Source organism: Camelus bactrianus, chromosome 4 (genome assembly GCF_048773025.1).
Source record: "Camelus bactrianus isolate YW-2024 breed Bactrian camel chromosome 4, ASM4877302v1, whole genome shotgun sequence".
NCBI lineage: Eukaryota > Metazoa > Chordata > Mammalia > Artiodactyla > Camelidae > Camelus > Camelus bactrianus.
The window spans coordinates 23,302,877-23,330,446 of NC_133542.1; the positions used below are offsets into that span (position 1 = coordinate 23,302,877).

Below are 27,570 nucleotides of genomic sequence, written 5' to 3' on the forward strand. Positions count from 1 at the left end.
CAAGCCATTAGGCATAGTTACACGTTGAATACAATTTTTTTCTGTATAAAATGAGGCTAAAGTGTATTATATGATATGGACAGCCAACAGAAGGCTCCAAAGTTTTAGAGCTGAGACTCATCTTGTACGTACTGATTTATTTAATTTTTAATAGGGAGAGATAGTCACTGTATATTCCTTGATTATTTCTCTGTAATAAAGCCTGCGTCTCCTAATCATATTTTCTTTAAAAATATTTGAAGTTAATCATGGCCTGCCTAAGATTGTAATACAGTTTCCACGGGTAGTGAATACATTTCAGATGTTTGTTTAAGAGTCTGGGTAAGAAAAATTCTTTGAAAATCAGCTGCCTCTTTGGAATTTTATGCTCAGCTTGAGCTTAGTTTGGAGAGAGGGGAAGATTAAGTAGCCTCTGAGCTTTTAGAGGGAATCTCAGGGTCCCTAGAATGTTGTCACCACAGGCCAGGGTACACTCTCTCTGTCACTGGAGTTTTGAAAGCCCGATAAATAAAAAGGTGAAGAAATAGAAACTATTCTTGAGCGTCGCCCTTTGACACCAGCCTGGCTGGCCTCCATGTTGCTCGTCATCCCGGCCCATGACTTTGCTCCAGTAGCAACACTGTTGAGAACAACCTCCCTCTAGTCCCTTACTCCTTTACTAAAGCCCAGGGCCAGCTCTGGCTTTTCCACAGATTTCTTAGACCATTCAAGCTTGTAGTGGATTCTTCTTGCCTTGAAATCCTACCACATTTATTGATCACATTATTTACTTGGAAGTTTCATTATAGTCTTCATTATACTTCAGTGTTTTTGTTTTCCATGAGCATTTTGTTTTCCCAACTTGTTACCCAGTATGTCCTACTAAGGATGGCAACTATCTTAGACTATTTTGTACTCCTTACATGCAGCACCTGCCAGTAATGGACACAGTAACTTATTGAATGAACAAAACTTTCAACAAATTTGTATCTTTTCATCTGCCTTTAGCATGTTTTTGAACTGTTTCTCTAGCCTGCCAGGGAAGAATTTGGAGAGGGGAAGCAAGGAAAGAAGGGAGCTCACAGTTGCTAAACACCTATTAAGCCCTAGGCATGAGGCGGGGCTTTTATCACTCCTTACCTCGTATCATCCTCTAAATGATCATATGTGATAGGTTATTATAATTCTCATCTTACAGTTCAGGAAACTGAGGCACATAGCTCGTAAGTGGCAGAGGAAGTTAAAACTAAGACTATCTCCCAAGACTCTACTCATTCTGACACAACATACTGCCTCATGGATTTATTCAAGATGTCTAGAAACCAATTTTTAAAATTTGAAAAGATATAATCACAGAAACACAGAAAGCAATATTTAAATTAAAAATCTCAGTTCATAATATATCAGCGAACTCAAAAGCTTTCTTGATTTATAAAATAACTCCTTGAAGTATAAAACTCCATGAGTATATTTTAAGTGACTGATAAAGTTTAGCATAAAAACTTTATTAAAAACAAAACATAGCTATTGAGTAAAACTGTACTTACCACTCATATATGATTTTGAAAAAAAAAATCTTGGCTTTTATGTCATATTAGTCAATTTTACTTCTGCGCCTGCCCTAATCTAAGAATTATTTATATGAAGTAATTATAAATATGATTTCAAATACATTTTAACATTAATGTTAATTTTATTATAAAATAACATTTCTGTGAAACTGTTCTAATTTGATTTATGTAACAATGACTTGGTTTTTGAGAGCCAACTTAGTACAAAGCACCTTTCTTTGTGCCAAGCAGCAGGCCACTTATGTTGTTTCCTGTGGTGCATATATAGGCTGGTGGGGTGACAGATGCAGTGACAGCTAACACACAGGAGTGAGGGAAGAAGGCTGGGCAGTGGGAGTAGGAGAAGTGGCAACCAGTGAGTATAGTCTGAGTGCCTCGAGTTTCCAGACTCGAACATTGGCATCTTGAGGATGTTTGCAAGCCTTATCCCAGTGGATGGTTGACATTAGAGTTTTAAGGTAAAGAGAGTTCCCCTCACCCTTGCCCAGAATCATGGAAAATATTATATTATTACATTTGAGTAGAGTTGCCAATGGTAAATGCCATTCCCAACGTTTCTTTTTGTTTTACTCTTCAGCACCCATAACCCAGGGAACTGGAGTCAACTTTCCAATTGGAGAAATTCCGAGCCAACCATACTATCATGACATGAACTCGGGGGTCAATCTTCAGAGGTCGCTGTCTTCTCCACCAAGCAGGTAACTGAAAGACAAGGAGCTCCTGTTCTTAGTCTGTATGCAAATAGGCAGGTAGGTAGATATGCAGATAGACAGGTAGGCAGGTAAAGAGAGAGGGGAAGTAAAGCAAAGAGTTCAAGACTTTTTGCTGATTTTACAAAGATTTTTTCATCTTTCCTGGTTAAATTTATTTTGAAAATTGAAAGTTAAATATAATTGTTCAAAGCATTTAAAACTAATCTTCGGGTGCGGACAAGGGAACTATGAAAATGTATTAATCTGATTTTTATTCTGTTCTGTAAAGTATCATAATTCTGCAAGTCAACTAATTCTTTTGGTGACTTTAAAAATGATGTTGCCATGACAAGGTCCCTGGTTTAGGATTGATTCATCCTGGTAACTCTTACCCTAATACCATGTCCAAGCTGGGGATGATGAAACATGAAAAATTAAATATGTCATTTACTTAACCTTAAAAGGCCTTATTCTAGGCTACAGGTTTGCCAAGTTCTTCAATTAGTCAATGTTCTTTGAATAATTTAGTTGACTCCCAGTTACCCATGGACGTATTGCCTACTCTGAGATTTGGCTTAACCAGCCTTTGGTGGGAAAGAGCTACAATGAGGTGACTTTCTGCTTAGTTCTCTGTTGACATTCTCATTTTTCGTTCTTGACCTTCTAATTTTAACTTTCAGTACCATAGAAGGTTAAAAAGGGTCTCCTATTTAAAAAGAGGGAAAATTAGCTTGGAAAGTTATTGTGCATAGAATTTCATGCTTTGTTCCATTATGATAGAATGATAGAAGAGGCCTGAATGAATGAGAAGGCATGATAAATAAATGGTATGACTTTATTGGAGTTTTTTTTGAGGTGGATCTTCATACAGGGAGACCAATCTCACTTCCAAAGCATTAAAAATACCCATGATCAGATAGATCATACATGAGTTCCAGAGCAAAATACGTATTTCATTAATATCAACTTTTAAAAAATAAAAAAATCTGGATAACTATTTTCCTATGCTATTCTCAATAACAAAATTAATTGCATTTGAACTAATTATCAGGCTATGCATATTTGCATATTTATTAACTAAGGTCAATTTTATGGCATTTATGGTCAAACTGTATTTTCATATAGTTAGACTGCATAGCAAGATAGTTGGGCTTATTATCATTAAAATTGTCTATTATATGGTGAGCTGTTAAAAATGGTTTAGTTTTTCTAACTTTAAAATTTGAGAGGTAATTTTTTTATTTTGTCTAATGGATTTGTATGTTGTCAACAGACCTTTCCTCATGATCATTCAGTATCAGATACTGTGTCATTCAGGATAAAAAAGACTTAAAAATATTCCTCACTTACTTCCTTATGAAAATCTTTCTCCCTCACTTCAAGTTTTCATACATATTTACTCCTGATTCGCAGATGGGATAATTAGACAAAAGGAGTGTTAAAAACTACATTCTAACTTTGGATACCATACAAAGGAACTAAAGAACTACTATTTAGTCTCACTGTGGTTTAGCATGGATAGAAATTGCCATCTTCTACATCATGTTAATACTCTGGAAGTTTGAGTCAAGTTTTAATCACAAATATACCTCTGAATATACCCAGACAGGCACATGCTTCCAGGATTTGGAACTAACAAGTCCTTTCTCTGGTCAGACTGCTTCCATTAACACGCCCTGGGTAATTTACTGAGTTTCCCCAAATTTGTCTCCCCACTTGTAAGAAAGTGGAGAACTGGTTTATGTGTATGGCTTCTGCAGTCATTCCCAGCTCTGAAATCCTGTGACATTATGTGTATTATCACTGTACAAAGTTAATGCAGAAGATATCCTTTTTAGTTTTTACCTGCAGAGGTGTGAATAAGATTTTTTTTAATTAAGGAAAAAATATTCGTTTTCATAATCATAATTAACTGTTTAAGAGGATTTTTATTGGTGGGGATATATGAAAGAAGTCTATCAAGCAGTATGGCAGGTGCCATGGAGTAGCTTTTTAACCTCTGCTCTAAATATTTACTTTTCTTAATAATTGACATAAAATCATGTTTTCTTTTTTAAGATATATTATTTTAAAAGTATACCATTTGGTTTGAATTTGTCAATGGCCTGCTTTCACAGATGATCTTATGAATAAAGGATCAGTAACCTAATTTTTTTTAGGAAAAGATAAATAAGTATATATGAAATAGTTTAAAATCAGTAAAGTACTACAAAATCTTTAGTATTATTAATTATGGGATTACTAATAATAATTACCATTTAATAAATGTCTTCTAAATGCCACATATTGCAACAGCTTTATGTTTAATAACTCATTTAATGCTGTCAACCACTCCCCTTTGAGCTAGGCTTTATTATGTCCATTTTATAGATGATTAAACTGAGTTTAGGAAGGTTAAGGAGCTTACTTACCTTTGAATTGATATGAAAGGATTATATTGTTAATGGCAAGTACTGTACAAAGGAATGTTACTAATATTGATAATAATTTTATGAATCAGGTACAATCTTAATAACAATTATTTGTTTATTTTAATTAATTAATTAATTAATTAAACTTTATTGAGTTATAGTCATTTTAAAATGTGTGAAATTCCAACAATTTTTAAATTAGTACACATATCACATTAAGAATTTACGATTTACTGCTGAAAATAGTATTTTACTACAGGGCGTATATTTCAGAAGGTGAACGTGAGACACGGTTAGGCAGGTACAGTTATAATATGGTGTAGTAAATGATACAGGCAACTAGGAATGTTTGCTGATCCTGCTGATGTCTTGAATACTTACCATTATTTCAGAATGATTCTGAGATACTATTACTTGTGTTTATGGAAATTTCCATAGTAAGAATCTTCTCAAATTATATACTTTGAGATGCTACACATTGTCCTAGAAACCCCATTAATGTTAACTATCATCGTATTTTTAACAGCAAAAGACCCAAAACTATATCCATAGATGAAAATATGGAACCAAGTCCTACAGGAGACTTTTATCCCTCTCCAAATTCACCAGCTGCTGGAAGTCGAACATGGCATGAAAGAGATCAAGGTGAGTGATAAGGAGTTGCCTCTAGGGGCCGCAGAGTAAAATGCCAGCTCATTTTGTAAGTTTCATTTAGTCAAAATTTCGTAATTCAATCAATGTGGATTATATTTTCTTCATGACATGATTGTGGTAAAATTAGTTTTAAGGTGAAATACTAGTCAAGTGTTATTAAAGTTAAGTTGCAAAAATCCAATATTTTTACAGGCTTAGTGGACTTTTTTTTTTTTTCCCCAGGCAAAATGATCTTTTAGAACCCTCAATATGTATGTGATGGATTATGGTCTGTCTGTGCGAGTTGGCTGAATTGCAGCAGAAGCATAAATTCTGATTCAGTTAGATCAGTTTGCTCCTCCGTATGAGGTATCTTAGGGAGGAACCCCGAACTTGAAGTAGTTTGAAGATGCCAGTTACTGAAAGTTCCCATTTAAAGGAAGCCATACTTCCTGTGGAAGTAGACACAGTAAATGAAAGTAAGACACTTGGCGTGTGAGGCAATCTAGTTATTCTTTCTAGGTAAAAGTATAACCCAGTTCTAGGGCAGCTTTGGGGAAAAATGTAACTTTAAGAAATAGATATTATTTGGCTCTCTGAATTCATACTTAGCTCTTTGTTTCATTCTTAAAATCTTTTGGATTAAAGATATTTTATTAGACATACTCGTGCCTCTTTGCCGTAAGTAGAGGGCGATTATTAAGCATGGAAATAGATTAGCTGACTGCAACTTTTGCTGGTATGTGTGTATATGTGCAAATGTGACTTAAAGCAACAGCACAAAATGTCTTTGAAAATTGTCTTTTAAATCAAATTCTGCATTTTGTTAAAAATGTAAAAGACAAGAGCTCATTATCCATGGTTTTCAGCCCATGACTTGAGGGTGTGTATCTGAGGGTTGAGGAGCTGCATGTCCAATAATCTCAGGAGACAGGACAACGCTGAAGCTTAGCAACTCTTAAAGCCAAAGTTCAGGACTCCTTTTCTGCTGCTCCATGTTTGCAGACCAAATGCCATAGGGTTTAAAGAACAGTAAAAAAATCTTCATGGAGGAACTGATGTTGAGTCTGGTGGGTCTCCTTTAGCAGGCTGAGATTTTAACTAGTCAAGAAGGGGGGCAGCGTGGGCAGAGACAAAAGTGCAGACAAGCCCTGAGGTGGGGAAGTGGGTTTCTGAATGGCCATATGTGTGCCCTGTGGCTGGATGCCGTGGGTATGGATGGAAATAATGGGAAATGACGGGTCATTTTAAGGAAGGATTTGAAAATCAGCTGGAGAGTTTTGGCTCTGAGATCCTAGCCCACTCCCCCAATCTGTTCTTCCCTCAGTGAACCAAACCATCTTTTATAACATAATAATGTCGTATCACTCCCCTGCTCCAGTCGCTTCCTGCTCCTCTTAGGAGAAAGTCAGAATTCCCTCTTGTGACCAACAGACCCTTTTTGTCCTCTGACCTCTGACCACTGCTCCGGCCTCAGTGGGGCCCATCTGCTTCCTTCATGCACTTGAGCCCACTTCTTTGCGTAGGTTTGGAAATGCAACACTCCAGACCTTCATATAAGCCGCACCGTCTGGCTGCCACTGTTTTAACTCTTCATCTGGCAATTTCTTGGTCATCTTTCAGGTCCAGCCTAAGCTGAGGAATTTCAGTCTATCTCAGGCCTTTCTCTTTTGACACCCAATATTGTTCCTTCATTGTACTTATAATATGTACATACATATTTGTTTATGGGATTAATTGTCTGAATTTGTCTGCACTAAGGGGAAGGGACTTTATGGATTTTGGCTACTGTGTAACCAGCACCTAGTAACCACTCACAATGCTTGGTACATAGTAGGGGCAAATAGATATTTGTTGAATACGTGAATACATTGGGAGGCAGAACAGCAGTCTCATTAGTGAAGGCACAAAGTAACAGGTACTTCTCCAGACTTGCAGAAGTTACGAATAAAAACAAAACCCTCAACCGTTTATATTGTATTGCTTGTTTAACTGACATTGTCAGTTTTTTCTAAACAAAGCCGTATTTTCCCCGTCAGAAAATTGTTCTGGAAAAGATTCTAATGGTAATAATAATAACAGTGTGAATGTGTGGGGATGGAGGTATTGTTCAGAAGCGTAGGTGTTCTTTGTTTTAGAGAGTGTCACTTTGGAAGAATTGATTCCTCTTTCAGTCTTCTGAATAAAGCCAATCTCAAATCATATTATAAAACATTTTGGAAAAGTAGAAGGGAAACTGTCATTCTTTCTCTTTGTAAAATTATTGTATTGTCTGGGTGATTCTCTTTTGTCAAAATGACTAGAATTATTGGAGAAGTCTGTAAAGACATGTTATACTAAGAGTGAGGAAGAATGATCCGTTTTCAAGTGTGCTTAAAAAAAAGGCTGTCACTTTAATTCTGAAGACCCCGAGGACTTTGTAATGTGCACAATAAGCCATTGTGGGAAGAAGACTTCAACGACAATGAAAAAATGAGGGCAGTACAGTACTATCTTTATAAATTTGCTAAGCCAAAGCACTCCTTTTGTTCTATGAAAATTGCTTTCTTTAAATTTGCAAAATAAAATGCCCCGTGGTTGTTCTTGTCCATCTTCAAATGTTCTGTCATGAAGGGAGTTTTCTGAAGGGCATACTGAGGGCCACTTGATATTGTGGTGGCTTTAGTACATGCCTTATACTTGTCCTCCCCCAAATCCCTGTGCTAATTGGTACTCAGTAACTACTCATACTTGTGTTTATAATTGGCAGAAATGTTTAAAATTTACTATGAATTATTTCCTGGGTCTGCCTTATTGTATTAGTGTTACCTTTGCATTATAATCTACTCTTATGGCAAGAATAGATTTTTCTCATATAGCAAAACTGAGTTTTGAAATATGAGAATATTTATATGTATTCAATATGAGAAACAAAATTATGGACAGTGTGTGGCATTCTGCCTTCTCTTATAATCTGAACAACCAATCTAAACCACTGAGATTTATTCCAGGTAGGCAAAAGTAAACTATATAGTGTAACCAAATTATTATACTCATTTCATTTAAAAAGTTAGGTGAAATTGTAATACAAAAATCTAAGATTCATGCAACGACAAATGTTCATGTAATTTTTAATAATTTGATGAAAAAGTGCTTTTATTTTAGCATATTACAAATATAATTATATCTTTATGCCTTTTTTTTTTCAGAACACAGAAAAACTTACAATTTCCTGGTCATAAAATAATTGTAATTTTTAATTTTGTAGCACATGGACATGGACATTTTAAAACTAAACGCTATTTAATAGTGTTAAACATTTGGTAGGGATCTTTATAATTTCTTAAATTTCTTCTGATGAATACTGATAGAAATTAAATTTGTTAGCATCTACATTACACAGTATTTATATTGTAACTTTATATTCTTTTATACATAAAGGAAGAAAAAAAGAAAACTGGGCCGGTAACAGAGGGATATACAGCTGCTGTTACATTCTGTTCCTAGATAATAGAATTTTTTTTGCTTAGTCTCTTCTATGAATTTCCTAGTCTTAAACTTCATGACTGCTTCTACCTCTACTGAAAACTGTTTTTGGATACTGCTTTCCAGCATTTTTTTTTCCTTTTTTTAAAATTTTCTTTTTTTTTAATTGAAGTATAGTCAGTTTACAATGTTGTATTAATTTCTGGTGTACAACATAGTGATTCAGTTATACATATATGTTCATTTTCATATTCTCTTTTATTATAGGCTGTTACAGGGTATTGAACATAGTTACCTGTGCTCTACAGTGAGACCTTGATGTTCATCTATTTTGTATATAGTAGTTAGTGTCTATCTGCAAATTCCAAACCCCAAACTTATCCCTCTACCACCCCCCCCATTTCCCCCTGGTAACCACAAGTTTATTTTCTGTGTCTAAGTCTGTTTCTGTTTCGTAAATAAGATCATTAGCTTTCCATCATTTTATATTTTAATGGTTAAATTAATAGAACCTCATTAGTTTATCAATGTGCATGTTGAAAATTTTTTTAGTATTCTGATATTTACCCCTATAAAATTCCATCCGAGAGCTCTTTTACCTGAATTTTTTTTTCCACCTGAGCCAGTTCACAGCCTCAGTTCCTCGTCGACGTACTTCCCTTGAAATCATTAGAGTAGTCCTTTGTGACTTCTGACACAAGAGGAAAAACAGAGACAGGTTTTGTTTTTTCCTCTAATTCAAGTTACTTTCATGGGACTAAAACTTGTTGTATTTTAATGTCCAGGAATTTAAGAGACTTGAAATATTTCTTTACCAATATCACATTGCCACTGTCATTCTGGTAGTTGCTGATTCATCGCAGTCTGAATATAAAGCCCCTAAAACACTATTTAAAAGACATTTAGGGAGATGGTGAATATATTTGTAATATACAGCTGGGCTTTCTAAATGGCAGATTTAACAGTCTTCCCAGTCTGATGAGTATTTAACTTGTAATCTTAGATAAAATGTAAATTCAAAAAGACTTTCAGTACAGTAAAATTTTATTAATTCCTAAACATTTACAATTTGAACTAATTGGACTAAATTAACATTTATCAAATGCCTATTCTTTGCCAGGGTTTTTTCTAGGCATTGGGCACATAAATATGAATAAACTAAATTTCTAGCCCTTGGCCTGCTAAACAGAAAAATAATTTTTTATTAATCATGAAAAAAGGTGCTTCACAGAGAATAAATAATGTAAATCAGATCATGAGGGGACTGTCTCCATGCCCAAGCTTACTTTTAAGCATTATGAGAAATAAATCTTTACACAGAAATCAATAAATTAGTATATTAGCAAAAACTAGCACTACTTACAGGTATATGGGTATGTAAGTACACTTTTAAGAGTAGTTTAAAAATTTATACTGGATTCACAAATCGGCAATATTCAGGCATCGTGTTCTGGTTGCTGTACGTACTAGAAAATAACACTATTTTTAAAAATTTACAGTTCTGTTATATAAATAAGTCTCTTCAGCTAGTCTTTTTGAAGTTTTAATGTATTTCCAGCCCCCAGAGATTTATTTGTGATAGTTTTGCAAGTGTTCTCATTAGTAATAGAGTCTTACACGCTGTGCTAAATTTCAGTTTGCACTTTATAGAGTTCTGTAAGGATATGGTATTAAATATCCAATGAATTAAGCCAAAAGGCTCAAGGGAACACTGGGGGCTACAGAGCAACAAGGCCAGCTTCGTGTCATGAGTTGAATCAAGTACAGGAGACAAGTAACAGTAAGCAGAGTGCGTGCCGCTGACAGAGCCAGAATCAGAGAACAGCCTTTCGTGATGTGAGTTTAGAACACGTGAATAGATACGCTGGATACCAGAGCATTCACTGAAGTTTGGACTTTTTTTTTTAAATAAAAATTTAAACATTTTAAATTCATAAATGAGTTTGTAGAATACGTAATACATGGCTGTGTGCTGTGCCTGTGGGTTTTCATGAGTTGATAGACTGACTATGTTTATTGAGTTTGTGACTTCAGAACCCTCCCCTCCTCCATCTAAGAATCTATAGGGAGAATTAATCCTACCTTCAAACTTTGGAAAACAGTGCTACTTCAAGTCTGACAAATGATAAAATCTCAAGATTTCTCTAAAGCTGTGGAAGCTGGGAGAATGAGCAGCTTTCACAAATAGTTGAATAACTGCTAGCATTCAATGAAGTCCTAGAAAATGGCAGGGCAGCAGCATAGTAATCCCCTGGAAGAATCTTTGAGCTCCCTTTGGGGACCACATGGAACACCAGCAATTCCTCACATTCCTGGACTTTGTATCACAAGGCTTAAATGTCAGATGTGCAAATACCAGATTTTGAACCAGACAAAATCAGAGATACAAGTGCTTTGGGAAGAGATGATTTGAATGTAATGATGAAGTACAACTTGTAAGTATTTTTTTTTTGTTTCACTTATTATTAAAAATATCTAATGTCCAAGACTTACGGTTCTTACGGAGCTTGCAGTCAGTCTCTGTGTATCATCCTGTCGTAGGAGAGCGAATTCTGGGGATGGCTTTGTCACAGCGTATTTCATCCTCTTCAGCTCCACCGCTGTTGTTGAAAAATCACACCGTGGGCATCTTTCTGACAGAAAGGAAAACAATACCTTGTCGGTGAAGGCTTTCATCAGAATTCCTTACGGTGCCTACGAATTAATAGGCGTTTGTGCTCCTTTCACGTGTTCTAATCTGGAAGAACATTTTGGAGGGGACACAACTGTGCCCACGTTAATGGCCAATACTGCTTACGAGGGGAAAGTGATACTCATCTTTCTGTGCTCTGGAGCCTTGATGGTTTGAAAATGTAGCATTTAGCAGGGAAAAAAACTACCATGGATAATTAGTTGGAAAAAAATAACAACTTACTGTTTAATGCTGTCTCTAGGTTGATGGAACACAGCCTAAATTAGGAAAGTGGAAAACCTATGGGAGCTGGTGTGTTTCATGATCATAGTGCACCGTGCAAATTTCTTGGAGCAGTAGAAGGTTTTATTTCAAATCCATTTATGCATTGATTTTATGTCTAAGTTTTTCTCGAAGTAGTTTGGAAAGCCAGCTTCTTGTGAGTTATTATACTACCAATATCATATACAATAAGAGGTTGATATTTTAGGAATTGAACAGAGATTATTAGAAGCTTAGAGAGACATAGTTCATGCTCCTTATTTTGTAGTTTAAGTTCTCAGAGAGGCTGTCATCCAAAGTGTCCAGACAATTAGTAGCAGAGTCTAGGTTTATTTTTTCAAAGGCTGATCATTTTTGGATTTTTCTTTTATTCTGCAACCCACCTAGAGAATCAGTGGGTAAATTTACCTACATAGGGAGAAATAGAGCAGGAGAATTTGAACACTGCTTCACAAGTCTTGGCAGATGGACGGTTCTCCTACAGAGCTTCATGGAGGATTCTTTTGGACCTTATAGGAGTAGGATGGGGAAGCAGAAGTGAGCTTATGAGTTTCCAGGTTCTGGAAGAATTGTCAAAACAAAATTTGGGGATGGTAAAATGTTTATCTTCTTTGAAAAAAAAAAAACTACTGCAGTATTTGTGCCATGATTAAGTTTTTGAACTAAAAAAAAAAATGGAGATATGAGTACTTTTGATGGATAAATGTGGAGAAGAACTGGTTTGGATTGAATTGTTTAAGCGTGATTTTTTTTTAAGTTTAAAAAAGCTTTTTGTTATGGAAAATGTGAAAAGTAGAAAGAATCTCAATGTGAACTTCCATGTACCATTTATTCAGCTTTAACTATTATCGATATTTTGCTCATCTTGTTGCATTTAATATTTCCTAGTTTTTTAAAGTATTTTGAAGTAAATCCCAGACATTGTATCATTTTACTTATAAATACTTATGTTTCTAATAGACATTGACTTTTTTTTTTAAATTGAAGTACAATCAGTTACAATGTGTTAGTTTCTGGTGTACACCGCAATGTCCCAGTCAGGTGACTTTCATTTTTAATGTAACTCCAATACCATTATCAATGTAACAAATATAACAGTAATTCCTTAATATATGCTGTATAACCTGTGTGCAGATTCTCCAAAATATCTTATAGGTTGTTTTGTTTAAATGAAGATCCAAAATAGTCCATATACCACATTTATATTTTCAACCTGTTTTTAATCTATAATAGTTATATTATTTTTATATTTACTCCCTTTTCTGTATTATTTATTTGTTGATGAAACCACATAAATTTAAAATTTTTATTCAACAGATACATTAAATGAGGAAAACCAGTCCCTCCTGCCATTTGTGGCTACCATTTATTGAGCACTTACTCCCTTTCAGGAGTGAGCTAAGACTTCACATATATTTTTCTTTTCAACCCTATTTAAAAACAAACATTTTTACAGTTCAATAAACTCACTACTACAGTGGTTAAGAAATTTGACATAGATACACAGATAACAATTCTGCCTTCCAAACAAGTCATTGTCATGCTATGTTCGTGGTTTGGCAAACTAGTTAACTGCTTTTTTCCCTATCACATATGAAACTTCAGTACAGATAAATACACATAATATCAGAAGGGTTCACAGACTCTAGGGATTCATGAGTACAGTCCTTAGACTGGACTCCCATTAAGAATCTCTTTTCCTTTTAATAATAAGATGTTATTAATAAATAATCCTAAGTCTAGAATGTCTTTGGTAGAGGTACCTGACAGACATCCATTTTAAGATGAGCTACATGTCAAAGTATAAAAATTAATTATATATTTATTGTTTCATTTTTTTTCTTTTAGTTCTGTTCTAATTTTTTGCCTTATGCCTTATGCACTATGATGGTGATCAGAAAAATTTAAATACTGGTGTGGCCTTAGACAAACCACTTAATTTCAGCAGACTTTGAGTTTTCTCATCTGTAAGATGACAAAGTTAGGTTACTAAGGTTCCTTTGTGTCCAACATTCTGGATTTTAAATCAGTGGAAGTCAGAATTTGTAGATCTTCAGTTCTTGCGTCTTTAAGCTTTCATTAACGTGGATATTTTTGAAAACTCTGAAATGTTTCCATTTCCTAAATTATTTTTTAAATGTTTATTTTAAATACTCTCATTGACTACACGATGATCGGGCTGTTTAGGTGCTTGGAGGCACCATATGTTTTGCTTTATACCTGAGGAATGTGCAGTTCTTACAGATACATGCCCCGTCCTGCACCATTCTGGTACAGCAAGTGACTGAGAGAGATTGAGTTATTATAACAGAACCTTGTTATGGGATCTGTGTCTCCTACTTTGAAAATAAATGACTCAGCCAGACGGCAACATTCATTTTCTCTAAATGACTAGGGATATAGCAATAGGAGACCATTATCCTGTGACAATATTCTGTTTCATTGACATTATCTCACAAATGTAATTGGTCCATTACTAAATAGAGGTTTTGTTACTGATCAATTTCATGTGATTTCTAAAACCATTAGGATAATAAATATGCCATCATAGTAATTTCATTGACAGGATGTTCCTCTTTTCTTCATTTACATTTGTTAAAGGAAAAAATATAGATTTAGGTTGAGCTTAAACACTACAATTTATACCAGTTTTGACTACTTTTCCATTAAGAGAAATGGAATATTGTGCAGGGTAATCATATTTGCATTGAGCTGCTGAAGTGATGACCTTAAAATTTTCATGATTTTTTTTTCCTCTGCTACACTAAACCGCATCCAGTCATAATTGTTCCTAGGCAATTAGTTTACTCCCTCGGCTTAATGATTTTTTTTTTTTTGAAATAAGTTCCAGATCATTTCTAGGACTTTCCTGTAAATCCACTAAAGTAACACATCATTTAAATCAACCCTAACCATACGAGCATGTATAATAACAGCATTAGTAACAACCTAAACCTTGAGATGTCTCGTAGCATAAATGTCTCTAAATGCATGGCTTTTCCCCAAATGTTCTCTTCTAAAAAGTCATCTGTAATCTTGTTAAATTAGAACTCTTCCAGTATCTTTCTGACTTTTACAGTTAAGGTTACGGTATTGATTTTATTTTATAGTCCATGGCTCTCAGATGCTTAACACTAATAAGCCTCTGTAGCCAAGACGTTTTCCCCAGAGGCACGTGAACAGCAGCTATTTACCTACGCCAGTATTTAATAAGTGTCTACAATATACTCCAATCTTGCATGATTGTTTGGTATTTTTCCTCCTTTCAGATCAGACACTTTATCACTGTCTGTCTGTTAAAATGAAATTGCTTAATGGATGAAAGTATTTTGAAGTGTTTAAAAAAGATAAGTTTTCATTTATTTAGTAATCACTCTTTTTAGCACTGTTCTTCGTTATTTAGGGCTCTTTCTTTCTTTCTTTCTTTCTTTCTTTCTTTCTTTCTTTTTTTTTAACATCTCAGGGTGGTGTTTGTGAGCTTCAAAGGAGATTGAGCTTTACCTTGGTATTGGGTGTAGGTGTAGCCGGGAGACTTTTTTTTTTTTTAAATAGAGCTGTGATAAACAGAGATGTGTAGTAACATGCTGCTTACTGTGCTTGGGTTGGCGTACACCATAGAGAGAGACTTAAATTAGCACAAAAGATTTCAAATTGCTCAAGGATACGGTAATATGCTCAAGTGTAGTTAAGATTAAATAACTTTAAAGTAAGAATTTTTCTATATGTAATACAAATACTGCCATGTATTTTCTATTTTCTCCTTTGAAGAACTGATTTCCTTTAGAAAAAAAAAAAATGAGAAATCCAATTGAAAATATCTCATCACCTCTTAGTGTAGCTTGCTGATTTTCCAAAGTTATTTTAGAGTGTGATAAATATATATATGGAGATACTCTCTTAACATGGCAGCTAATTATTTTTTGAATCATCTGGCATCATCATCAAACTACTGTAGTGGGATTAAGTCCATATGTCTTGTCATAACATTCAGAGCTTTTTGTTAACTTGGAGTGTGTAGGAAGGACTTATTCACATTTGCCACAGAATCCTAAAATTTTACATCTAGAAGAGTTCTTGGAAACAGAGATTCAGATATTTCTTTTCATTTGTATTCTCAAAAAATACATTGTTTTGCTTTTAGCCAACTAAATCGCAAATGTTACACTGAAGTGTTTCATTTTACATTTTGGCAACATCCAATACCTTAGACCAATGAGGCGTTTCCTTCTTAAAGTGTAATGCTGGGCACAGTAACACAGTAACAAGATACAGTGTTGTCTGCCCATCACTGGGAACACTTTATAATAGTCTGTGGAGACACAAGTAGTATTTTTCCCCAAATATGTATTTTGTCTTTTTTTGTTGTTGTTATAAAAGTAAAAATTATTTGTAGGGGATTTGGAAAAACAAAGTGTCAAATATAAATAAGAAAATGAAAAATCACCTGTAATACTGTCACTTAGAGATAACACATGTTAATGTTTGGCTATATCATATACCAGTCTATTTTCTATGTGCTTTTTTCTATGCATATCCGATATATTCTATTTCAAGTAAAGTTTTTGCACTAAATTGGGCTTATGTAATATATGCTGTTTTGTAAATTATTTTCTTTGGGGGGGATCTTTTATTTATAGTATAATAGCATATTGCCATGTTATTCAATTTCCGCTTGACAGTGACCGCATAGCATACCGCCCTTTGGCTATGCTATACATTTTTAAATGTCTCCTTTGCTCATAGATGTTTAGACAGTTTCTACTTTTTTTTTTAATAGTAAATAAAGACACAGTGAACGTCATTGCATACGAATCTGTGTACTTAGATTTGATTATTTTGCTCCTGTCTAGTTCTATCCACCGTCCCCAGTACCTAGCCTCCTGCGTGACACGAAGTCACCCAGTAGATGCTCAATGCGATTTTGTTAAAGGGATAAGTACACACCTACTGTAGAACCGCTGAGTCCATTTCCACGGCCTTTGGTAAGAACTGGCACAGAACCCAGGCAGGTCTTAGCAGTTTGCGCTCCTCCTGGCAGCGGCTGAGTGGTCTGTTTAACTCTGCTGCTGCGGCCATAGTGTCTAAACATACCACGTGGCTCTGTGAGCAGTTTTGAAGCGTGACCTCTCATTCATATGTCAAGAAGAGTGTCTCCATGGCCTTGTGACTCTACCCATGCACCTCTTTCTTTTTGCCATTTATGTTGCGTTTAAACCCTTTGGCACCACATCACATGGTTTCTTCCCAGGAGCCGTGATAGCCTCATTTTACTGTGAAGGAAATGGGGAAACGGAGAGGGCACCTCAGGGATTGTGCAGTGCTTTCAAGTAAAGACACCTGCTTGGTCTCTGTCCCATCTTCTCCTCCAGGACATACTCCTTCAGGGCACTTCCCCACGTCAGTCCTTTATCTATAGGTAAAACTGATTAAAGTAAGGGTCAGTGTGGTTCTCCACAAGGGAACAACAGAAATAAATCCATCAAAGCTCTGGGCTGCGATCTTCTGCACTTGAATTGTAGTATTTCACGTAACATTTCCACAGTTACAAAGAACCTCGAAACTTGCCACGATTTACCCCGTGGCAAAAACAGAGGAAGAGAACCCGTGGTCTCTTTTAGCGTCATTCTCCCTGCCTTCTCCTGGTCCTCTGGGCACAGGGCCCAAGCCATTTCCTTGTCTCAGGACTGAGTCCGGATTTATGGCCTGAAGTAAAAGTATCTGATTTCCAGCTCCTAAACTCATCCCACACACCAGATTTGGTGGCCTCTCATTCATTATCTCATTCAGTATAAATAGCATTATTATTTTATACAGATGGGTGATTCCTTGTTCGTGTTGTCTTCCAGCTTTCACCCCAACATTTTAATGGAAAGCAGAAATTCCCCAGTTGAGCTAATGTTCATTTTTCTTTCACTCTGTGTTTTGTGTTGCTTGACAGAGTTTCAACAGAGTAATGAATATGTTGACCACCTTTGCTTCTTCCAACAACGAGCTTGGTCTCTGAAGAGACGTTCTATGTCCAGAGTATTTTTTTTTTAATAAATCTGTAAGACTCTTTAAAAATCTATGGATGTCCAAAGCCTGTAAAAAATAAAGAAACCTAGAAAATTCTGAAGGGTATTAACTTAGTAAGACTTGTCAGTGTAATAAAACCTTGTTGAATCCAGGCATCGGGCTCTCTAAGCTGAATGTTCCCACAGACGTGCTTTGCGTCTTTGGTCTGTACCGTGCTCGTACCAAAGGGCCAGTGTTTCATTGCACCTTGAGTTTTCTTCTGCAAAAAAGAATCCTGTAACATCTGTTCAGCAGTTTGATTATGTTAAAAAAAAAATGGTTTTAACAATGATTAGAGATTTTAAAGCACCTACTAATAAAATAGACCTTAACATTAAATACTGGAAAACAAGGGAAGTCGGCAAGTGGTGACTTTTATCTAGAGGGTTCGTTTAGACTTGTTTACAAGTACGGCGTGTAACATAAGAAAGACAACTAAGGAATGTGCAAAAGGATTGGAATTTTAAAAGATTTTTGGGGCAACTTATTTCTTTGTTAACTAGGTAGAAATACGTTTTTCTAAATCATAGGGATGGCTCAGTTAATATATTTTGATTCAGTGTTATGCAATGCTGAAAATAGTAGCTTTGTAGAAGTTCAAGAATCCTTGTGTGGCTTCTACATAACTGACGTGAAATAGTTCTAAACCATAATTGTCCTATAGGGAAGAAGAACAGGATTTTTTTTCCTAAAGAAAATGATGTATTTTCTATGTAGGCGATAGAAATTCGATTTGTAACCTTAATCTACTGAAACATATTGCACAAGCTAACATATTGCTCTACTGTCTGTGAAAAAGGAGCAGGTGTCCCAGACAGGCAGGTGTTAAGGTGGCTGTTTGAGCTTGCCCTCGATCGCTGGTTGACTTCAGTGAAGTTCTGCTAACAGGTGGCTAACTGATTGGAGTGCCATGTGACATTTATCCCGGGAGCGACTTGGATGACAGGCTGCTACAGACTGAGGAAGGGGTCTTTGCTTTGATGAAGAAATTGCCAAAACTCGTGTCTCATTAGTGTTTCCTAAGGTTCTTTGGAAGTGAACAACAGTTTAATTAAGGGCTGACGTAAACACGTTTCTGCACACTTTCCCTGCAGCATTTTATCACATTAGAATTGATCAAAATTGTTGCCTTGGGCTGACTTGAACAGATATACATCTGGAGCGCCATTTGTGCAAGCTGCCAACGAGTCGAGTACATACGCTGTGTTTCACGGCAACGCTCTTCCTTTGTAGATGAAATTACCTTGCTGGGAGATGAGTTGATCTAACTCTTTATTTGCTTAAGCCTTTATCTCTTTGAAGTGATGCTGTGAAATGAATGACACAGCAGGGCTTAGGATGTAGGTATGTCAAAGTGCCAAAAAAAATTATAGTATGGCTAGTAAAAATTAGGCGATAACTTGCTTTCGCAAAATACTTCTGTAAAGGTAAGCTTAAGTCTAACTGAACCAACTTGTCCTATTTAAGTAGCCTCTTTGAACTTTTTCTTACATGGTGATCTTTTATTATGTATTTACTTACACAATTGGTTTCTAAAGCCAGAGCTAATTGTCCAATTACAAATCTAAACATGGGTGTAGACACTGAAGAAGAATTCCATCAATGAGAATCTCCTTTAAAATACAGCCTCTCTGATTTTTTGCCATTAAGAAGAATCATTTCTGTAATCCACGAGTATCACACCTGCACTTATTTAATGAATTTTCGTGTTTCATGTCTGTCCTCTCTGCTGTACTGTAAGCATCACCAGGACAGGAGGCAGGTGGTCTTGTTTAATATCTTGAATTTTATGCCTTGACTTCGTTTCTCACTCTTAGTAGAAACTCAGTGACTGACGGCGTTTTCTCTCTGCTTTGCATTCAGCTCCTTCTCCTCTGGTGTTTTCTGCTCAGGCACCACACATTTAAGGTACACTGACTGTAGTTACCTCACTCATCCTCTGCCACCAGTTATCGCTGCACCATAGAGCTTTTTTCATATGCAAGAGATTCTAAGATAAACTGCTTAGACACAGCGTCTGCTCTGCCTCTTCCACCTTCTTTTCATCCTACATTTAAAAAAATTCTCTTCCCAAGCAGCGTGATCTTCCAGCCTCCACATTTGTGTCCTTGATACACATCTTCTGTAGAAAGTAAGCCAGTAGTCAGCCATTTCATACTTTATATGCTATGGCTATAACAAGTACAAAGTAATAATGAAAAAGCCATCCAGTATCATAAGACACAGTCCCAGAGTCATTAAGGAAATCTAGACCTCCAACGTTCCTTAGGAGGGACTTCTTAAAGAGAAAAATAAATCAAGTTGGTTCAATGGATATAAACTGTTGTTCAGTAAATGGAATAAGAAGGCAGAAGGACATAATTTTCTAGCCCAAGAGACTATCATATGCCAGGAAAGGCACAGAGCTAAAAACACATTCCTCCTGGCCTCCTCCTCCAGGAGGCCCTAAACAAATGGGCTTAAATAAAATAGAATCAGGTCATTAAAAAGTCCAAAAATGATAAATGCTGGAGAGGATGTGGAGAAAAGGGAACCCTCCTACACTGCTGGTGGGAATGTAATTCAGTACAGCCATTATAGAAAACAGTATAAAGATTCCTCAAAAAACTAAAAATAGACTTACCATATGATCTAGCAGTCCCACTCCTGGGCATATATCCAGAGGAAACTCTAATTCAAAAAGATACATGCACCCCAATGTTCACAGCAGCACTGTTTACAATAGCCAAGACATGGAAACAACCTAAAAGTCCATCGACAGATGACTGGATAAAGAAGTTGTGATATATATATGTATATAATGGAATACTACTCAGCCTTAAAAGGAATAAAATAAAGTTATTTGCAGCAACATGGATGGACCTAGAGATCATCATTCTATGTGAAGTCAGCCAGAAAGAAAGAAAAATACCATATGATATCACTCATATGTGGGATCTAAAAAAAAAAAAAAAACACAAATGAACTTATTTACAAAACAAACACTCACAGATATAAAAAACAAGCTTATGCTTACCACGGGGGAAAGGGGGTGGGAAGGGATAAATTGGGAGTTTGAGATTTGCAGATGCTAACTACTCTATATAAAATAAACAACTAGTTTCTTCTGTATAGCACAAGGAACTATATTAATATCACGTAGTAACCTATAATGAAAAAGAATATGCAAAGGAATATATGTATGTGTACGTATGACTGAGACATTATGCCGTGCGCCAAAAATTGACACATTGTAAACTGACTATACTTCAATTAAAAAAAGTAACAGAAACCCACTCAAATGGGGAAAAAAATAGAATCATAAGGAAAGATTGAAGTAAAAATGTGGTACCATGCTAGATCTTAAAATGAAGAAATCTTTTGAAGGAGATACTTCCAACTACTGTTTTAAAATAAGCCTTGATGAGGAAGACCTGAGAAATAGAATGGGCAGGAAATTCTTGATTTAAAGCAGGTACAAATGGGTCTAGGTGAAGAATAGAAAAAAACTAGAGCTTTTGGGAAGTTTTGCTTTCTGAAATCAATCCATTTGTAAACTGCTACTTTCTAAACCAAGTTTGAATTTCTTTGTCTGATTTCAAGCCCTCGCTGTCCTTTGCTTCCTCCTCATCAGCCACCAGCAGCTCCTACCTCCTTCCCACCAATAGAAACACCAGCTTATCCTTTTCTTATCATCTTGCTTCTCTCCTCAACTTCTTTATTTCATGTATTATTCAACCTAGGCATAAATATGTATGTATTATCATCCAACTTATTATACATTTATATATTATTCACCTTTATTATTATTCATCTTCTTTTCAGCTTAATCTTTTTATGTATAATTCTTCCTGCTTGAGGGAAGTTAGACTGTGAAAAGCATGACATTTGTTTTTTGCCCCGGAAAGGTCACTTAAAACCATCTCTCCTATATATTCATTCCTCAAACATTTTTTTTTTTGTGGCATACAAGTGCATTAAAAATAGAAATGATACCGTTTTTGAGTTTGGCATGAGGTCTACTGGACTGCAGACATTCAAAATAAAAATAAAATAAAAACAATGCTAGTTTGATTCATGCTTAAAACGTTATAGCTAGAAACTCTACCCTTGCTTCTTCCAGATAACTGACCTTTAATTTATTTTTTCCTTCTTCCGACCAGAGAGTTTTTTGTTCTTTGAGGGGAGTACGTACCCTGTCCCTGTACGTACTCAGCACTGTGCCCCGTGCGTGCTGTAGAACGGTATATCTCTATTGATTAATGAACTGAAGATTAATTTCATTTAGTAGGAAAACGAAAGCAAAATTAAGCCTACTATCCAGTACTACTGTTCTTTTTCTGTTTCTTAAAAAAAAAAAATTGTTTCAGTATGGACAGTGGACCTTCCCATTCTTATTTTTACTTATTTTAAGTTACTATGTTGTTTAGGGAGAAGGCAGTTTGTTGTTCCTTTTCCAACTGGAAGACTGAATTTTATTTTGTTTCTGCTGTGTTGGCCTCTGTAATTCCTCTGTGTGTTTCGAACATGAAGGTTCCATTCTTTTCCAGTGTTTGCCTAAAGAGAACTAGAAAAATAAATGGACCTATAATAATTACCCAGTAAAGCCAAGTGTATCATTTTGACTAAGAAATTGCGAAGGCTTTATTTCTCAAAAATTACATAATCACCTATATTGTTGAACTTCTCTGTACAAACAGTCATGATTTATGTGCCCTTTATGAAAAGAGACTCATGTGACTTCGCCTGGTTTTAATGAAAATTCTGAAATAGTTGTAGTATTTGCAATAGCCTTGGTTGATTCTTGATCTTCTCCAGAAATGACATAACTAGAATGACACTCATTCTGATTTCCAAACTCTGATCATATTTAATTGTTTTTAAATCATATGCAGTATGTGCTTTCCTAGTTACACTGTGAAGTCTTTAGAGATTGATTTTTTCTCCCAAGTTAATTTTATTTGAGATTTATATTTAAGCACAGGTAAGCATAAGAGTGTCAATAGAAACTTACCAGTTTCTTTTTCTAAGAGTTAATTTTAAATTAAAAATTTGGAATGGAAACTTGTTACATCATCTATAAAACAGGGATGGAACAGAGGTTCTTTCCACCTCTAACAATCTATGTGTCTGTGATTAACTTACAGCAGCCAAAACCTATATTTGTAGTAGTACCTTTTAAAATTACATAGCTCTTAAGTGAAATCAAGTGTTATTTTTGGCATTTTCAAGGCAACTTAGCTGAAATGAACTTCCTTTGTCTATTTTTTAAGTGGTTTTTAAAATTTCTCTCTTTTTTTGGTAGCAGCATTAATAGCTGTGGTTTCATGAATAGTTTCTGTCTTTTGTTTTTTCTTTTTGAAAAAGATAAGAATATGGCTCACTGACTCACCAAAATTCTGATAAGTTAGTGACGGCCAGTCAGTCACAAGTTGTAGCTTATAAGGGATTGGGGAGCAGTGGGTATAACTCAGTGGTAGAGGGCATGCTCAGCACACACGAGGTCCTCGGTTCAATCCCAGTACCTCTGTTATTTAAAAAAAAAAAAAAAGGAGAGGCAAATTGTAGCTTATGGCTACGAATACACCTGTCATTTTTTTGTAGACAGTGATATCCACTATTATTACAGTAGCATGTCCATTCTTTACATGCCTGTATGCTGAAAACATATATTTAATTTTATTGGGTGCCTTTACCAGAGCTTAGGTAGTTTTTAAAGTGGTAAAAAATGATGCCTAGTTTCTTATGTCATAGCACCATGAAGTCTTTTTCTCATGTCAAAAAAAATTCTTAATCAAAAATGCAAATTGTTTATAGTTTTAGGTGATAAAGTTTTGGGTTTTTATCTTTCATCTCTTTTAGAGCTACAACTGAAATATTTATAGGTGAAATTACATGATGCCTGGGATTTGCTTAAAAATAATACAGGGGGAGGGAGTGTAGATAGGGTAAAGGTGAAATAATTGAAAATTGAAGAAGCTAGGTGATGAGTACCTGAGAAGAATCCATTACCATTCTGTCTACCTGTGTATATATTTAAAATTTTTGGTAATAGAAATATAGACACCATAGCTCATGTGATTTTTGGAACATTTTACTATAAACTTATAAGGCTCCATAAATAAATCGACATTACTCAAGGGGTTGACAAAACGGCACATCTCTCTGTAACAACTGGAGTTTTCTCTTAAATTCCCTATTCCAGTTAACTGTACGGAACAGTCTCTTAGTTACCCAGGATGATGACTTTCTACATCAGTTATTAATTGAACTGGGTTAATTCTGTTAAAGTATCTATTATTGCTTTGGCTCTGTCTCCACTCTTATTTCAGACTCTCATGATTTATCTTTCGGCAGTATTAAATATTTGTGAATGAATGAATGAATGAATGAATGAATGAATGAAGCCCTGAATAGTTGTCCTAGCATAGCACTTTTTACACTGTTTTATAATTCCTTTTTAACTTGTCTGTATCCACTCTCTAGATTTTGAGTTTTATTGAGTCTAAAGCCACATCGTGTTCCCCGAGCTAGCTCAGTGTCTGGCATAAATTAGACCTTCAATACATACCTATGGAATGAATGTATTAATTAATCTATCTTCTTACGTGGTATCCAGGATTGTATCTTTATTTCAGCTAATTCATCGTCCTCCGTGTAGTTTCTGGAGGGATTGCTCTACACTGTAACTATGATCATATTTTTTGCATCAATAGTGTTTTCTTCTCAGGATGAGCATTCAGACCTTCATTCATGAAGCCCGTGTCCTCTCATGGCGTGGGTTCTGCCAGCTCTTTGCTCCCTCCCTCATCTCTGACCTTCACCACTCCACAGACTGCTTGTGGGAGTGTCATCCCCATCCACATTTTAAACACGACGCCCCTGGGGCACCTTTCTTAACCTGGGGGAGCTGAGGTGGTCCCCGCCCCGTGCAGCGAGGCTGAGAAGCAGCAACAAACACCACAGGGCCCGTGCTCGCAACACACTTCCTCCTGCCTGACTGTGGGCAGCTTTCCGCTTATCACTTTTCTCCTTACTGCCAGCGAACATCCCTAGAGCAGCAGCTTCATTTTTCGTAACACCCTCCCTTTACCTGGCAGATAGAGGAACCCGGTACATATTTGCAGAATGAGCAAATTGAGGAATGTGTGTTTTGCTAAACAAGTGATGAGTCTTCCAGAAAAGATGTTAAATCAGGGATACTCAAAGGTTGTTTTTCACATTTGCTCCAGGTTTTCCTGTTTTGTTCCACAGCATAGTCAGCAGGTCAGGAGACAAACCCCCGAAATGTGTAAGTCTCAGAATGAAATGTTGAGGTAAAAAAGACTTTGTTTGGGACCAAAGAAAATGTGATATTTTGTTGTTCAGAAGTTCAAAATTTATTCAGTAGTAGAAACAACTCTGACGATACTTTTAATGAAGCCTCGGGTTAGCGTCAGTGGAGATGGATTCTGACAGATATTTCAGAGCTGGGTACATATTGACCCTCAGTATGTATTTCGTTAAAGAGCCAAAGGGACAAAAATAATAGAAAGTTGGAAAGTGAGATCTCTTCCTAGGTTGATGTGAACCCAGTGAAAGTCGTAAAGTCAAGTCGTAAAGCTTGGGTTTTCCTCTCTTCCTCTGCAGATATGTCTTCTCCGACTACTATGAAGAAGCCTGAAAAGCCATTGTTCAGCTCTACATCTCCACAAGATTCCTCCCCAAGACTGAGCACTTTCCCCCAGCACCACCATCCCGGAATACCTGGAGTTGCACACAGTGGTGAGGAGGAGAAACCCCCTTCTTGTTTGTAGAGCCGGGACCCTCAGGGATGGAGCAAAACTTTAAGATTAAAGCCAGGGTGACCTGTTTGTTCAGCCAAAAGAGGGAGGGTCATCATCTGATCCCCCCCCCAACAAAAAAATTATCAACATATGGGAAAGATTTTAAAAATCATACAATTAAATAGCTTCTACATAATGTATTTTTTAATTTCCTGTATTGGAAAGATTACAATCATAAGAAATGAGAAAATATATAGTTATCTTAATTGTAGCTTCCAAATTGGCCTGAATTCTATGTATTTTACTAAGAGAGAGGTGGAATTTCAAGTATGTTGCCGAGTTTAGATTATTTCCAGAGGCATTAAGATATATAGACACTGTTTCTAGCAATGTTATTTTCTACACAAAACCCAATATTTTAACTACTTATTTGGAAGTGAAATTAATCAGAAATATAAAAGAGGTACTTTTCTTTGACAATTATTTTATATGCATAAATCCTTCCTGGGTGCTGGTGCACTTGGTATTCTGTCTAATATCATAATTTAAAGAGGAAAAAATCCAATATTTCACATTTGTACTTTAAGGAACAATCAACACTAAATCCTCTTTCAAAATTAAAAAGAGATATAATTCATTCACAATACTGCATACTTTCTACCTATTACTCTTAAACCCTTGAGAGGAGTAGCCTGAATTTTAGGTGGAAAAGTTTTATATATAAAATGAATATGTTTATAGTGATACTCCTACTGCTTTAAATTTTTGGTGAGGCAGTTCCTTATTCTTCAAAAAATTTGAATCTAGTTTTTAAGCCTTTATTATTCAGGAGATATAATGTCTGTTTATGATAAAGTTCTTAGCTTTGGTCTGTTAGATGTATGTTGATGTATATTGTCACTATGCTTAAGAAATGCAAGGCCTTCAGTGCTATCATTGAGACAATTATAAAATTAAGAGAAGAATATACAAGTCCAATGTGGTATATGAAATATTTTACATTTTTTTATACTGCTAAGATAGGTGAAAAATATCAGTAACTATTTCATACATTTCTCATGTTGAGTATTTGAGCAAAGTTAACCTAGAAGTCAAATCATCCTTTTATTATGACATCTGATTAATATACTCATCTTTCTAACATTTGGAAAAAATTAACAGTACATTTTTATGTAATGAACCATGAGAGATATAGATAAGCCTTCCACCTTTGTCCTTTACTACATGTTTGTTCAGTATGTAACATATTAGAGCCTGTGGCAGAAACCTCGTCATGAGACAGTTTCTGTCCTTAAAGAGCTCATGGTATATTGGGGGGGGGGGGCACATCGTCAGCCAGGCATCAAGCATGAACAGGATTAGGTACTTGGATGAGGATTAGATGCCTGGAGGAGGCGTGTTCTCGACTCAAGTTTGGAGAGTGGGTTCACCTTAATAAGCAGGAACAAGCCAGGTGAGGTCATTTCAGGCAGAGCCAACAGCATGTACCATTGCAGTAGAGGTCCCTGCAGCAAGGAACTGCCACATGTTGAAGGATCCACAAATCTCAAAATGTGGCCTGAGTAGGAGAGAGTGGCCAGAGGTGAGACCAAGAAGTGAGGCAGGACTGAATCTTAAAGCACTCAAAAACCTTACAAACCTGTGACCTTTGGGGAATTTTATTCCTGAAGCAGTAGGGAGCCAGTGAAAGATTTTTAGCAGTTCCATGATTAAAATGATATTTTAAAAAATTATTCATGTGAGACTATAAAGGATGTATTGGAAGGAGCAAGACTGAAGGAAAGAAGACAATTAGGAAAACTTTGCAATAATGTAGGCAAGAAATACATGTACATACACATATGTATGTATGCATGTATGAATTATCTCATTAAAAAGGGGAAACATTTTTTGCCTTGTATTTTGCTTGTCTTTCTTTGAAAGACCAGGCAGGTGTCTTTTATTGATGAAGTAGCCACTTGATTTCTATTGGAAATTCTGCATCCTGCCTAGTTTATATCAGGCCAGCCAGGGCTTATGTGAGCACAGTACTTGGGAGCCAGAGATTTGGACTCTGATTTGATATGT

At 35.8% G+C, this 27,570-nt stretch overlaps 1 protein-coding gene across 6 annotated transcripts in view; it reads left to right on the forward strand.

Annotated features, from left to right (window-relative positions):
- Positions 1–27,570, forward strand: part of NFIB (nuclear factor I B) — a 228,190-nt gene that overhangs the window by 160,985 nt on the left and 39,635 nt on the right. For all 6 annotated transcript variants that reach the window (XM_010972696.3, XM_010972697.3, XM_010972698.3 and 3 more), the window contains exons 5-7: positions 2,128–2,248; positions 5,180–5,298; positions 25,367–25,501. In XM_010972696.3, the coding sequence (XP_010970998.2) occupies positions 2,128–2,248; positions 5,180–5,298; positions 25,367–25,501 (375 nt within the window). The remainder of the gene's footprint in view (positions 1–2,127; positions 2,249–5,179; positions 5,299–25,366; positions 25,502–27,570) is intronic.